At 46.1% G+C, this 16,190-nt stretch overlaps 1 protein-coding gene across 2 annotated transcripts in view; it reads left to right on the top strand.

Annotated features, from left to right (window-relative positions):
- The window catches only part of PBX3 (PBX homeobox 3), a 201,479-nt gene extending 186,039 nt beyond the window's left edge, over window positions 1-15,440 (top strand). Inside the window, exons 6-9 of one of the 2 annotated variants that reach the window (XM_084798856.1) lie at window positions 8,147-8,312; window positions 9,810-9,922; window positions 10,736-10,825; window positions 13,917-15,440. In XM_084798856.1, the coding sequence (XP_084654982.1) occupies window positions 8,147-8,312; window positions 9,810-9,922; window positions 10,736-10,825; window positions 13,917-14,009 (462 nt within the window). In that variant the 3' untranslated portion in view covers window positions 14,010-15,440. The remainder of the gene's footprint in view (window positions 1-8,146; window positions 8,313-9,809; window positions 9,923-10,735; window positions 10,826-13,916) is intronic. The other variant, XM_084798857.1, reaches the window with a different exon arrangement.
- Window positions 15,441-16,190: the final 750 nt, after the last annotated feature.

Below are 16,190 nucleotides of genomic sequence, written 5' to 3'. Positions count from 1 at the left end.
CAGCTTTAAGCAAGCAAACAAACAAACAGAATGCTGTTCTTTACAAATATTTTAAATCGACAAGCTTTAAGTTACTTCAGATAATGTGGAAGCAGAATGTCAAATTTTTTTGTTCTCCCGTTAGAAGTGGATTGCGTTCCAAAAGTTGTTTTTCAAGTCAGTTATTATAAATTGGGAGCTTATTTTCTAAAATAGACATTTAAAAGGCTTGGATTATAGTTTTGCACTGGAAAGTTTAGTTTTCATGGCCGCACCATGAGTGGGTGTCATAGCCCCGGACAGGTGAGCTCTTAGGGCTGGCCCAGCTAGGTAAGCAGGGCCTCGCACAGCTCTCAGGCCCATTTATCTGCCTGTCCTTTGGAGCCTCTGGGGACACATAGCACACAGTTGTCTAGACTTTCTGCCCTTCAGAAGTTAGCAGACACTTGGCTTGGGGGCAGAGGAGCGGATGAGGTGAAGCTTAGTGTTTACCAACATATTTACTTTAAAAGCTCAACAGACCCGAGCTACAGCATGGGGATGAGAGCATATCGATTAGGGAGAAACTGTCTGACAGAGGTAAGACATTAACCATGCAGACACACTGCCGTGTTCCATTTTACACAGCTCCCCGTTCAGCATCCCATAATGTTTGCTTAATTAGGCACACTACATAAAGCATGCATCACAGGTAAACATGAGGAGACACCGTGGCAAGTTTGTCAGGAGCTGTGCTTCATAAATTTTCAGTTTGCTGATTTTGATAGTGATGCTTCCGTGTATAGCGTCTCCTCTCCCTGATGCAGTCGGCCATGGAGAAAGAGCCAGCACCCGGCACCTGTGCAGGCTAAGTCTCTACTCAGTGCTGTTACTAACGTGACAAATAAGTGTGATGGAAGCGGAAATGTAAGATATGATTAAGACCAGCTGATAAGTTGCCTGTTGGTGACTTATAGGCACTGTAGATGGGTTAGCTTTTTATTTTAACATGGAATTTTTTCTTAAATACAAAGCTGTTAGGAGAGTTTAATGGCTTGAGATTTACAAAGTGATTTTAATTTTGTATTCAGAATTCTGCTACTTGAAACATCTCTCAGGTAAGAAGAGTGGGTTCTTCCTGTAGCTTTGGGGCTGAGCATGAAACTCATAGGTGCTGTGTGGCTTTTCAGTGGTATAAATTCATTATCACTATGTTGCCCAGGCTGGTCTTGATCCCCTAGGCACAAGCAATACTCCTGCCTCGGTGTCCCATGTGCTACCATATTCGGCTCTCGGTAATTGCCTTGGAAGCAAAGCTACATAATGGCATTTCTGCCAACAGTGAGGTGCAGACAGGTTGGTGACTGCCCGTTGACATGCTGTCTTGGTGTGTATAAGAACCCCACACACTGCCATGTTTGTGCAGGGTACCAGGCAGCATATAAAGCAGTATGTGTCAACATAGTCCACCCTGAATCATGGCCACAATTGGATGGTTGGGGTGATATTTCCTTCCTGTGCACACATACAAGTCTGTTTATATGCATTATGCATCTATGTCTATCTGTGAATATTTTCACACACAAAAACCTCATATTGTATGAAAGGAAAAATTCTTTTCCCCTCTTTGCAGTATATTATGAATAGGTCCATGTCAATAAGTATTTCTCTTCAATATGATATGTAATCAATGATCATTTTCCTTCATACAGGCTCCTATAATGTGTTCTTCATTCTTGTTCTGTCAGTAGGATTGCGGTAAATATCTTTGTACAAGTATCTCTAAATAGTTCTTCAAGATAAGTTCTTATTTATGTTGGTCAGAGGATATATATATATATTTTTTTTGCATAGTCTCTGGAAAAGTTATGCTAAATAATAAGTCACACCCACACACATTTGGTTCTTTAATCAGAAGATCTTTAGCTGCAAATGCTCTTTGTGTCCCATGGGAGTGGTTGCCCAGGTGAGCCCCATGCTCAGCGTGAAGGCTTTCTCCAGGCACACCCTGCCCTAGGGTTTCCCAGCTGCGGTCACAAGGGATTGACTCCCAGCCAGAGTTAACCCAGCCGCCTCAGGCAGCATTTTCCAAGGGAGGCCCGGTGCTCCAGGCAGCAGGTAATGATGCTCCTAAGGGCTTCCATGCAGAAGGTTCAAGCTGTCGTTCATGGAGCTTTTGTATGAAGCATCTATTCTCCTTTCTCTCCTGTCTTCTTAAGGTTGCTGCCGGAAGCTTCATGTCACTCTTTCTTTTCCTGCCACTTCCCATCTCCCCTTCTCCCATTTTCTAAAAGAAGGAATAATTGACCTAGTACCTTTGAATCTTTTGCCCCTCTTTGGTCCTCAGAAAGGGATAGTATGAAGCATATTAATAATAACCTATGCTTTGTTTAGACTTTTATAACCCCTGCCTCTCTGATCAAGAAATGCATGTATAATAAACTATACATTTATTGTTCAAAATAAGTACTTTTCTTTATCAAAGTATTTGTATTGCTTTGACTAATTTTAGATTAAGTGCAATGACAGCTTAATCCAGAAGGAAATATCAAGCATGTATAGCTTTATAATTATAGGAAATAAAAACAATTTAAATGTTTAAATTTCCATATATTTCTTATGCCGAGCATAAAAGTTTACTGCATTAGGATAATATGGGCAAGAAGTAAAATGGAAATACACTTTTAAGAACAAAAAGAATGTAAAATTCCTAAGCTCAAAAAGCAAGTTTATATGTTTTAAAGTGGATACTGTTGAATTGCTGTGCTATTGTATTTGGCTGGCTACATTTTAAAGAGTAGTGTTGCAGTTTTATTTTGAAATGTCAACATTTATGAAATGCTGAATAACATTGTTTATAACTCTAAGACTTATAATGAAAAATTGTAGATGCCAACTTTAAAAATGTGCAAAGAATAAAAAAATGTGTGACCGAGTACATGATTTTTCAAAATTGCTTTAGGGAGGATTCCAGGAAAATGCTCACCGCCCCTTAGCACTGGGGCTGCCGCAGTGTGATGCCTTCTAGGCACACTGGCAGGCTCCCCCTGCCCCGTCCTTGACCATAGCTGTCCCGCCTGCAGGGATCTTGGCTGTCACACACATCAGTGCCTCGCCTTCCCTCGCCCAAAATGTTGCTCATGCCTTGCTCTTCCTCTCAGATCTTGCCTCTTCCCTCAGAATGGTTTTTCCTGCCTCCATCACCACCAAAAGAGAGCTGAGGGGAAGGAGTCAGGGAAGAAGCGATTGCTGTCTTGGGTCTGGGGAGAGGAAGCTCCCGCTCACACTGTGGCTCTTGTGTTGATGGGAGCTTCTGGGTTTTGCTGCTGACACTAGGAGTGGCGTTGGCACCAGTGCCCAGTCCAGCCTCTTTCTTACTTTGGACATTCCCTCTAGTTTCTCAGACATGCTGGGGCATCTCTGCAGCTCAGTGTCCCCTCATCGCCGTCCTTCACGGTTTTCTAACTGTTTTTGAGGGGCTGGCATTGCTTTCATGACCGTAAAATTAGACTGAAGCCGTGCAGTTTCTTTTTCATCTCCCCCACAGCAACCTGAGACAATACTGACTATCACATGCTCAGTAAACATTCTCAGAAAAACAGAAAATCCGAATGGGAAGTTCTGGGCTGAGTTCTGGATCCATCACATTTTGATGTATGATTAGAGGCCACTTGTGAATGGTCTGGCTTTTTTGTTGTTGTTGTTCCTTCATTGATAAAACGCAGATAGTGATCAGATAATGCAGGTGCCTGGACGGGCCTAGACTGCCAACAAACCCAACTGTTCTTCGAGGCGGGTGTGTTATTATCATTTATTTTATATGAGAGAGGACTCAACCAGTTCAGAGTCACTCAGCTTGTAAGTGACATAAGGTAGATTGGAAACAGAGTGGAGCCCTAACCATTTAGCCTTCATGTGGTCACACCTGCATCTGACTTCACTATTTAGGTTGAAAATTCAGAGTGGTGATCTGCAGGATGTAGGTGGGGGACATGCATGTTCATGGCATGTTGAAAAAAAAAAAACCGGAGGCTTTTCCTGTCACTTCTTGGCCGGAAAGGTTCCAGAGACATTCAGCAGCCTCCACAGTCTAGCCACCTTGCTCCTTTGACTTCCAGAGGCGCTATCTAGGGCCAGGCACACTGAGTGTCAGTAGGAGAAGAGTGCTTGTGTTGTCATTCTCATTTTTAATTAATCTTAAGATTCTTGCGTGGTCCTTTGCCCCCCTCACAGCCAGGGCTGTGAATCATTGATGGGAGATTCAGAAGGGAAGCACAGGACAGTGTATTCCATTTCCCCTTACCAATTTCCTGCTTGTTTCCACTGTGGGGCCGATGTACAGACCGTCACAGTTCAGCGGTGGAGGAGGCCGTCCTTGGTGGCCCGTTCTGCAGCCTGGCTCCATCGTGAGCACTCTTGTAGGAGGGGTCACAGGCCCTGTTCCTTTTGTGTTTCCCACTGAGTAACCATGGGTCTTTTGCAAGTAATTGTATCCGTTTCTAAAAGAGGAAAACCTTTTCTGAATTTAGATGTCAATTTCTATATTAATTACGCTGCTCTTGGTTGCGCTGTGTGAACTCACTGATTGCCGCAGTACCCAAATCTGTGGGATCAGGATGTGTGTGATGTGCATATTTTAATTTGAGAAATAGTTTAACATTTCTAGATATTCATTTAGATGTGGTTATGCAGGTTAAACATAACGTATGATCACTGCTTCTTTCATTGCTTCCAATTAAACCTTGCTTGTTAGTTTAACCTCTAGGTAATCCCATCAAACAATTGATGTCAAGGAAACACTGCCCACAGTAGCTGCAGATGAGTGGCCATTAATTTTAATTGCCTTGATATTAAAGATTAAGAAGTATTGGGACTGGCAGAATGGAAACGATCTGATGTCAAGCAAACCCACTTGCTAAAGCTTCCCCAGGCTGCTGGTGATATTAAAATTTTACTGTGAGAATTAAATAAACCTTTATTAGTGATGACTGTTGTTTGATTGGTCCAGAGGTGTGCATAAACAGAGGATTCTTACATATCCAGAGATGAGGCCTTCCATGGTAGAGATTCCTCAATTATGAAACTGTTAATAAAGCTGTAATCTGATTTTCTAGGCTAGGTTTCATTAATGTATTATAGCTTCTCTGATTGTCAAGGTAATATTAACTACAAAGTACTGAATCCAACAGAGAATTGTTGAGAAGGAGAGAATTCTAAGATGGGCCTTTGCTGCTAAATTCAGAGTTGGGGAATTTTCATTAATTATGCTTAAGAAATACCAGCTTCCCCATCAACCAGGACTGTGTCCCTTTGTACTATAAACAATATATTCAATACTTAACTCTTTCTAAGGCCTACCAACCAACTCAGGAAAGCCAGAGGGCTGTTATATATAAAAGCAGCCATGTGCGTGTCAGCTGGAGATACGCCTCCTCAGCTGAGGCCCTGAACTTCGGAAGGAGGGCTGGGTTCCAAGAGGATTCGTTTTAACAAGCACTATCAGCACTTGAAGCCTCGTGTTCTATTTCTACCTTGATTCTTCGGAGGCTGTGGTTGCTTTGTTTGTTGGCTTTTGGTTTTGTGGCCTTTCTCCCTCCCTTCTTTCCTTCCTTCCTTCCTTCCTTCCTTCCTTCCTTCCTTCCTTCCAGGGTCTCATGCATTGGAAGCTGGTCTTGAATTTGATATATAGCCAAGGATAACCTTGAACTTCCAATCTTCTTGCCTCTACCTCCAGAATCTAGGGACTGTAGGTATGCACCACCATGCCTGGTTCATGTGGTGCTGTTATTAAAACTCAGGGTTCTGTACTTGCTAGGCAAGCACAATCCAATGCTATACCCCAGACCCACTGCTCTGTTTTAAGAATGGCATCACTTAGGGCTGGAGAGACGTCTTAGTGGTTAAGAGCTCTTGTAGAGAATCCACGTTCCATTCCCAGCACCCACATCGGGTCCTTTAACTCCTATGCCAGGGCATCTGATATCCTCTGTCTTCTCAAGCTCCTGCACACATATGGAGCACATAAACACATACACACATACATACATACACATAAAGTAAGTTAATCTTCAGAATGATGTAACTCTGCTTTGGAAAGGGGTCATAAGGCTTCCTGACACTGGCTCTTTCTACATAAGAATCCCTCTGAAGACCACTCCTGCTCCAGGCCTGAGCCCCACACCGGCATTATGACTTTTCATCTCTCTCCTCCAAGCTCCACCTTACATACTGACCAGACTCTGCCTGTTCCATCTCCAGACTATTTGCCCACCATGCCGTCCCTGTGCACGCACGGCTGCTGCAGGCCTGCCACTGTAGGAAGAGTGGGGGAGTGGGAAGGTCAGAGGCAGGAGGCGTAGGTCCCATGAGCTGTCCACATGGACCTCATTTTCATTGAATTTCTGATTGTCAGAAATAAGACCAGGGAGTGCATGAAGAGGAAAGCCAGGTTGGTTTTTGCTTGTTTGTTTAAGTCCAGAATAAAGTATATGCCCACTCAAGGCTGCCTAGGGATGGAGCCAGGGACTCTGCTGTGGGCACCACTCTCTGGAGGTGGGGATTGTAGGGGCATGGAGAAGGAGAAGAAAAGCACCCGCCCTTCCTCTTAATCCAGGGGTGCTGGAGTAGGGCAGCTTTCATGGGAATCTAAACACTGAGATCTAGAGCCATCCACACAGAGAGGCTCATGAAGGTTTTTGGAGGCAGATGAGGAGAGGGAGAAGAGGCTTAAGAGGTGATCCTTGGAGGACACACACACACACACACACACACACACGGAAAAGGCAGGTGTTGGAATAAAATTCGGAGGACCCAGGGTGATAGACATTGCTGAGAGTCCGAACCCTGTGCTGAAGGCAGCTGAGGGCAGCTGAGCAGCCACCTTGTTCTTGAGTGGGTTTTTCTGTGTTTCTGTCCAAGGAGCCTGTGTTGCTGCATAGGTCGTCAAGTGTGCTCGTGTGTTTACGTGCACATGTGTGTGCTCACTGCTCCGAGGGCAGCATATGGACAACAGTAAGGCCAGGGCTGTCTTTCTCTCAGGGAGCCCCTGCCAGGGCTTTCTAGCCTTCTCCAGAAGCGCGAGTGCCATCAGTTGAAGAATGAGAGCACCATTTCCAAAGCAATTAAAGACTTGGCAGAGGTGGCCAGCAGGGCTGCCCACTGCAGAAAATTGGGCTGGAGGGCTCTGAGCCGCATCCCATTCCTTGTTTCTGCTCAGGGCCCCTGAGGGGCTCTTACAGATAACACCTAGGGTAGAACAGTGGCTCTGATACCACACCTAGATTAGTAGGCACTTCCTGGGAATATTCTTAAATAGTTACTTTAACAAAAGAGAGGCCGACTCCTCTGATGCAGCATTGGGCATACCTTCTGTACGGCTGTGTGACTTCACTTCCTTACATAGCTCAACTACAGGTGTCGGCACACGGTGTGAGTCTGAGCGCTAAGTGTTGGGCTATGGTTTTGCTGTCTATGCGTTGTGGTGAAATCAGCCTTCTGCCAGCACCTCTTTCACATTATACTGGCTGACATCATAAAGTAATTTGAAAGAGAGAAAAAGGCGTGTGGAATCAGCCATTCCTCTGCATTTACATTTGACCTTATTGAGATGGCTTGAGTTTTCAAGTTGAGGCTTCCCACACAGTAAACTGGCAGAGCCTGAGTAGCCATATTGGCAGACAGTGCCTTCCAAGGCAGGAGACAAAGGGATTTTTCATCCATTATTAATGGATGTCCCTCTTCAGCAGACAAAACATGATTCTATTATAGAGTTGCCAAAATTGTTTCAGGTCCACAAATGAACAATAGGTCGTTCTTTTTCAAGTGTGCTTCTTAATACCTAATTTAACAAATGTTTCCAGTAGCTTTTCAGCTTCTTTTAGTTGTCCGATTCCTGTGTTTGGTGCACATACAGCAACTGGGTATTTTTATGAGCAGTGATCCCAGCCATGTTAGTGTTCCTCTGGCTAATTCCAGGAAGCTTTGTTCTTCCATTAGAGTTCAAAGAGTATGCCATAATGGACAGTGAACCCCTAAAGCCATTATGCACTACCCATGTGGTGTGGAAGGGGCGGGCAGGGCACTGTGTCAGCCGGAAGCTCCTCCTGCTGTCCTGTAGTAAGGACGGGACGGTTGGCGTTGTCTCTGTGAGGTCTCTATCCTGCCCATGCCATGTCCCTGTACTTGGTAGGTGTCCAACTGGTTTGGCAACAAACGAATCAGGTACAAGAAGAACATCGGCAAGTTTCAAGAGGAGGCCAACCTCTACGCTGCCAAGACAGCCGTGACTGCCGCGCACGCAGTGGCCGCAGCAGTGCAGAACAACCAGACCAACTCGCCCACCACGCCGAACTCTGGTGCGTATGGCGCGCTCACTCCCTGCTCGGCCAGACAGGCTTCTGCCACAGCACCCCACCTTGTAGACTGTGAAGCTGCAGCCTCACTGGGTGCACAGTAGGGCTTTCTGGGGAGATTTGCATTCACTCGCAGGCTTTTCTGGAGATAGGTAAATAACAGCACAGACTGTGCTGGTAAACCCACTGTTGACAGTGGATGCCACTTGCTCCAGTAGATTTCTGGAACCTTTATACTCAGTCATGGCCTTTAATTCAGCAGACAGGCAAAGCTCTATCACTTACCTCTCTGTGTATCACCTCGGGGACAGTTGTGGTCTCTCAGAATGAAACAGCAGCAATGTGCTGTTGGTGGGGAAGCTGCATGTTGGGTTGACGTGTTGCAGCGCTTCCTGTGCCCTGGCTTCAGGTTCCAGGTGCAGCCTCTACCTGTGCTGTAGGGCTTGCTGGACTTACTTATGAAGATGTAGTGTTGAATGCAAATGCATCGCCATTTTTGTTTTTTTCGGTGTTTTTGTTTTTTTGTTTTTTGCGGTAGAGGGCATTGAACCCAGGGCTTTGCATATGCAACGCTCAGTCTTTGCCACTGATCTACATAACTGGCCATTACTTTTTGGGTTTTGTTTGTTTGCTTTTGTTTTTCGAGACAGGGTTTCTCTGTGTATCCCTGGGCTGTCCTGGACTCGCTTTGTAAACCAGGCTGGCCTTGAACTCACAGAGACCTGCCAGCTTCTGCCTCCCCAAGTGCCGGGATTACAGGCATGTGCCACTACACCTGGCTATTTTTTGTTTTTATGATAACTTACCTTGTAGCTCTGCGTGGCCTCAAACGTGTGATTCTTCTGCCTCAGCTGAATGACTGGGCTCACACATGTGTGCCGCCACAGCTGGCTATGAATGCACTTTTGATTCCTTATGCAGAACATTCTGTTGAAATTTTATATGGCGTTTATGATGGGGTTAGAAGAAATGTCTTTAAATTACAGGGAACTTGACTGACAGAGAAAGGTATAGCTAGCCCCAGAAGATCGGTTTGAGGGGCTTGGAGGCTTTCTAAGGAGATTTTAAAATACATATTTAAAGGTCCAGAAGGAAAGCTGACTGTTTTATCACACCCCCATCAGTTCTAATAGGCCACAGACACTGGTGAACGGCATGGTAGAGTTATGGCTAGGACAGAGTGCAGGAGGCTGTGTGTTCTCCACCACGGCAGCAGCAGTGAAGAGCAAAGTGGAAACAAGGAGAAGCTGGACCCAGCTCCTGGGCGCCTTCCTGCCATTCTGACTTGTCTCTGGTTTTTCTTTTGGGTTCGCCCTCTGTAAGGTTCTTCCCGTGCGTAGCCCGAGTTGGCAGGACCTTCTAGAACAGCAGCTAATGCTCTGTCCTTCTAAGCTGGAAATGCCTCTCCCTTCTGTCTCTTTTCCTTTCCCTCCCTCTAGGTCTTTGGGGATTGTGTATGTAGCTCTCTGTTATTCAGCTACTTAACTCTTTCCTTTCCAGGTTCTTCTGGTTCTTTTAACCTCCCAAATTCTGGGGACATGTTCATGAACATGCAGAGTCTGAATGGGGATTCTTACCAAGGGTCCCAAGTCGGAGCCAATGTGCAATCACAGGTAGGAGAAATGCCCCCGCCGGGGCCTTTCTGGCAGGGTAGGGTTTGGGCTCAAAACTCCCCGCTCTGACCCATGGAAGTGGTCTGCACATCCATGCAGAACCTGTGCTGGGTGCATCCAAACGGGACACGTTTGCCCACCTCTTAATTCAATGAGAAGTTAAGTGGACAATGCCTTTGATGATTCAAAGCTGACGAACTTTGTGAATGCATTCGGCTCTGGCTTGAGCTCATGGAGATGGGGGAGGGGGGTCTTTGTTATGACAGAACAGGAGATCTTGTGTGCCTGAGAGAGGGAGGGGGCGGACAGAGAGGGAGGGGGTGCCGAGAGAGGGAGGGGGAAAGAATGAACAAGAGAACATACTGCTCTTTTATTCCTGCGTTGTTGACAGTCAGGAAACTGAAACCTGCATTCTTTGGGTTCAACCCCTTTCTTGTCCTCTTAACTGAGAGCAAGTACTCTTACTCTTATGCACTGCGGTAGGGGCAGGGCCCGGGGGAGGGGCGGTGTTGATTCAGCACGCATTATCTGTGAGCAGGTTTTCACCCACAGCCACACACACTTGGTTGCATAGATGGAAAGTCTGCATTGCCATGTGAAGATGCTGTTGTTTGGCTGGTGTGAAAAACAAAGATGTGTGATTTAAATATGTACGGAGTCTTTGAAATCCCTCCAGTCACATTTGATTGATAAATTTGCCTTTCATTGAAGATGCTCCACCCTTGTGGCACACATAATTCAAATTGTTCCCTTTTGTAAGTGATGATGTTTTAATAGATGGAGGTGATGGATTCTGTTTCGTCTCACTTCTAGGTGGATACCCTCCGTCATGTTATCAATCAGACGGGAGGCTACAGTGACGGCCTTGGAGCAAACTCACTGTACAGTCCACATAACTTAAACGTGAGTACCCTGGGGAGCAAGCTGTGGGAACCGTGTCAGGGAAACAGAGCTAATGAACAAGTTAACAGTCACTGGACTTGGCTCCACATCTTGTTGGCAGTTGAGGGCAGCAATCTCTTTGCCATGGTTCTATGTAATGGCCCTTGGTGTTTGGTGTTACCTAGCTGTCCTTTGGAGCCCTCACGGAAGCCCTGGGGGCTGGTGTCCTGTCACCAGTGGGGACTTAAGTACCAGCCCATTAAGATGCCATTTCCCGGCAGCCATGCTGTGTTGGGGAGATGGTGGGAAATGGTCATTCATCTTAGAATCAAGCAGCAGGAAAATTCCCTGGCACAGAGCAGGTGACAGTGATAACCTTGGAGGCCCAGCACGTCAGCAGCCATGCTAAGCAAAGAACTGCATCCTGGGCTACCAGCCTGGGGTGCAGAACAGGACATTCAAGGTTAATGGCCTTTCCGCTTTAATGATAGAGCGACCTTTGTTACTGAATCACAAAACTTGCCCTTGCTTCCTGCCCTGACACGGGTGGGAAGTGGCAGGCACTGGAAAGGAGCCGTTAGGAATGCCCTGATCTGGGACACATGGTAGCAGACAGGAGGAGCATGAAGAAGTCTCCTTTTTTAGAACCTTCATTTGCCATAGTGAGTAAATATTAATGACTTTAAAAGTGATTGGGGATGTTCAATTGTAAAGGGAAAAAAAGGACCATTAAATACTCAAATCTTTTACATTTGAAATGTCAAATCTTTTCTTTTTGGGTTTATAAATAACTCATAATAACCCACAACAAGCCATATAAAAAGCCTTTTAGTTGCATTTCTCCTTTTTCATTTAAGTGTTTTGAAATGCTTCAGAGAATGTGCGATATCCTTATCAACATGATAAAATATGAAGCCGTGATTGCCTGCAGCATTTTACAGACATGAATTCCATCTTCACTGATGAGGCTTGATAAGACGCTGTTGTATAATACAGTGCATAATCTCAAACCACCAGAGTAAGGATTAATTTATTTGGGGGGAAAAAAAGGATGCTCGTTGACAACCTCTCCTGCAGCTGCCATGAAGGGGAGAAATATTGTACATTTGTTGTTTATAAATTTGGATAAAAGAGGAATGATGTTTACTTCAGATGGGATATCTTTAGACTTGGATCTGTGTAAGAGTTTTTCTTTTCCTAAGGAGATTTTCATGGCTGAGGGGAAACAGCTTACCTTTTAGATAGGGGAGGGTGTGTCTTAGAGACAGAACACACGCAGGCTTGTCACCACCCAACATGGCATGACTGAAGCTTTCAAAAACAGTGCCATGACTTCTTATTTAATCTTATTTCCCTCTTCTCCCCTCAATTTGTTATCTCAAGCTGCAAATTCTTTTTTCCATGTAGACAACCAGCTCTGTAGTGGTTGCCCACCCCCTCCCTCTCTCTAGCCCCCACCCCCTCCCTCTCTCTAGCCCCCACCCCTCCCTCTCTCTAGCCCCCACCCCCTCCCTCTCTCTAGCCCCCACCCCCTCCCTCTCTCTAGCCCCCACCCCCTCCCTCTCTCTAGCCCCCACCCCCTCCCTCTCTCTAGCCCCCACCCCCTCCCTCTCTCTAGCCCCCACCCCCTCCCTCTCTCTAACCCCCACCTTTGATCATAGTGCAGTGGTTCTCAGCCTGTGAGTCTTAACCCCTGTGGGGCCAAATGACCTTTTCACAGAGGTTACAGCCTGAGACCAACAGAAAGCACATATATTTCTATTACAGTGCATAGCAGTAGCAGAGTCAAAGGTACGGAATAGCAATGCAAATAATTTTATGGCTGGGGTCACCACAGCGTGGGGAGCTGTATTAAAGGGTCTGCAGCACTGGGAAGGCTGAACTGCTATTTCAGAAGAGATTGAAGGGGCTTTATATGCAGAACTATGCAGCTAAACAGAAGACGAGGGGTTCTTTAAGAACAGCCTGGGCTTAGAATGTGGTCTGTGACAGAGAGCCTGCCTAACATAACATGCTCAAAGGCCCTGGGTTCCAGACCCAGTTCCAGGAAGCGGGAGTCATAACATACACACCTCCTGTGGGAGAAGAAGCGGCTGCCCCGATGCAGGTCTTCTGCATGCCCAGGAGAGCCTTCAGATGGACTCTGTGGAGAAATTACAGAGAGACAGGAAGGAGGCAGAGCTGGGGAGGGGAGGGGGCTGTGTGTTGGTATGGGGTGTGGGACTAGGCAGTGTAGTAGCCGAGGCTGGCTGGGGCCACAGGGACAGGGTGTCAGGCAGCTCTCCCTTGCCTTCCCTTCAGAAAGCCCTGCCCCGTCAGTTCTGCTCAGCGTTCCCCAACTCAAGCCCAGTACCTTCCTCTTCTTGACTGACATAAAAATACGTAGCGACAAGCTGTCTGCCACAGCCGAAATCTGATCAGACATTGATTTCAGCAATTGCCTCTACAGGGTGAGACATGAGGCAAATTTGTTTCTGAGTACTGTTAGTGCCTGTACAGGTCCGAGACAGGAAGGGCCAGGCGCATGTGCGGGCAGCTGCACCATCCCGACTCGGGGCTCCACTTGCAGATAATTGGAAACCTGATTTGAATAGCATGTGACTCTCTACAGTTCATACATTTTCATTCTGGAGGGACTCCTGTTTGGAGGGAAGTTGTGGCCTTCATTTTCCAAGAGTTACACTAGCTGGCTGTCAGGCATTTGTGAGAGAAGTGTGAGCAGCGTCCTCTGTGGGAGCAGTGATGGCGCCGGCTGAGGTGTCTGCTTCCTGGAGCAACGTGTTGAGCCTCTCCACTGTTGAGCCTCTGAGAGGTCGCTCTTGCATGATGATTTTTACCAGCAGATCAGAGGCCATGCTCCATGCCAGCCTGGGACTGGCTGAAGTCATAGTCGCTGAGCTGATTTATCGCCCAATCTTTACTTGATGGGATGGATTCATTTTACATGCATTTAATCCCACTTTAACACATGCTTCCAACTCCTGCCAAAGTGGGTCAGAAAATACATTTTGCTAATGCACCTTTGCTCTCCTGTTGTCATCTGGGTGTTCTCAATTGGGGAGTGGAATTAATATGTAGACGTGCACCCACTGAACTGTGCCTCTCCTTTCAGGCTAATGGAGGCTGGCAGGATGCAACAACTCCATCTTCTGTGACTTCTCCTACGGAAGGCCCAGGCAGTGTGCACTCGGATACCTCTAACTAATCCCGGGCCTTCCCCAGCTGACGTGCCGTGATGAGCGCATTCAGAGCAATAGGAGGAGAAGGAAAGCGTTTTGTAACCCACCACCTACAGCTTTACTGTAAACCCTGTCTTCTTAGAGAACTCGGGAAACCTGTTTTTTAAGGAATCATAATCATTTGTATTTAAACTTAAGACACACGTTTAAAAGAAAGCACTTTATCCAATTAGGCCAAGATGTAACATTGTTGCCAGTTCTGTAACTGTTTCATCATAATTTATTACCGGTCTTTTTCATTAATGGTTCCACAGTTGCCAGTTCCTTGGCCTTAAGGGTAAGAAGTACCATCTATGCTAGACCCCAATTACAGAGTAGCATGCAAGGTTCACCTTGCCCAAGCTGAATCCTTGCAGATGCCCATGTAGACTCTCATGTCATTCTCACGTCACCGATGGGCTTCGAGGGAAGGCGCTCTCTGCCTGTCTCTCTTAAGGAAGGTGTGTTTCAGAACTTTCCTCATCATGTTTGTGTCGCCATCTCTTACGTTGTAATTAGGTCAAAGACTGGTGGCCTCCTTTCTCCCTCTGAAGCACCAGAGCCTGGAGTCTGCGCTAACGAGACCATGGATCCAGATTTGCCCCGAGATGGAGATCTTGCTGCTACAGAGGTGAAAACAAGCCTGTCTGAGGTTTGGCCGTGTGTGCTGGGTGCTGCACAGACTTGTCAAGGTGTGCTCGTCCTCTGGGCAGCCTGGAAAGGCCCTGCTCTCTGGAGTGCTGTATATAGTGTAGCAAAAGAGTATTTATACATCCCACCAATCAAAACACAGCTTTATTACCTCATGCGAACTCATACGAACCAATAGAATCCCAACATGTTCTGTAGCTTAGAGCGCTCACTTACTACCTCTGAACAATACTCACGCTGTAGTTTGTCTCTTTCTTATCTTTTTGCATCTTGTAATTAACTCTTTGTTTCCCTTCACAAAATGTAATGTACATTGTAATCTTTTAAAAGAAAACTCAGGGTTGCATTTGCAACCCTTAAAAAGCCAAGATCGGCAACATTGGGTCTGACTCTTAACACAGGATCAGCCAAGCTGTTGTAAATAACTGAGAAGCGTTTTGAATGTTCTTCATCTTGTTACTAATCCATACAGAAGAAAAAAAAAGAAAAAAGAAAAAAGAAAAAAAAAAGGCGGGTTCTTGTGATGCGTTCAGATTCAGTATTCAGCACTGTACATTTCACCCTGTGTGGCGGGCCCTCTCCTCCTTTTTGTATTGTATGCGATTCTGAAACTGACTGAGTCGTGACAATAATTTGTGGCGGTGATTCTGATGTATTAAAAGCGTTCTGTGTTCCTTTCTACTGGCTCACACCCCGGATTGAGAAGTCTTCCTTGTGGTAGTTCTATGTAGTTTCAAACATGAATAAACTTTGCTTTCCTGATTAAACGTGGATGTCATGTGTGTGTGCTCTTTTGAGCCAGCACAGGCGTGCAGGGCGGAAGTTGGGGGTATGCTTGCTGGAAACTGGGCCGGCAGACACATGGTCCGTGGAGGTGACAGTGGACCTGTCGGCTACTGTCCCTGATGAAGCCTTGGACCGTCCACTGGGCCTCTCACATCCTTTCACTTCCCATGCTTATGGCCCAAGAACAGGAAGCACAGACTGGGCACAGCCCAGGGCTCACCTTGACCACAGCACTCACGTTCCTCTGACTAAGGGCAACTCTGGAACTTCCTAGCTGGTCTTTTGAATAACAAGAGCTTTGTCCGGTTTACTTTTTCTTAGCTAGTTGGAGATGAGTAAAGGTTTGGAAAGAATGGGCCAATCACATGCCAGTCAGAAGGCGAACTTTCCTCATCCATCTCCCTACTCTGTCTGAGCCTTCTCCGTGTGTAATATGCACAACCAGCTAGACATATTTAACAGATTGCGCGTTATTTTTGTGTTACACAGATTGTAATAAAGTCCATAGATTTGCATACATGCTTGTCACTAATGTCCAAATCTTTATAATAAAAGAGGCCCGTTGCAGATAATTGGCCTGTTTACTATATCTCAAGGAAATTGACTCACAGGAAATCAGATTAATGTTAATCAGTTGCAGCAAATGCCTATGATAAATATATCTGTTTTCCTATTTCAGCTGGTAGAACCAGGCAGACCAAGGGCCGGGGCCACCGCCCCCATTAATCTTG

Source organism: Acomys minous (genome assembly GCF_964271855.1).
Source record: "Acomys minous genome assembly, chromosome: 10".
Lineage (NCBI taxonomy): Eukaryota > Metazoa > Chordata > Mammalia > Rodentia > Muridae > Acomys > Acomys minous.
The sequence above is the reverse complement of the archived record's forward strand: the minus strand, read 5'-3'. Positions and strand labels throughout refer to the sequence as shown.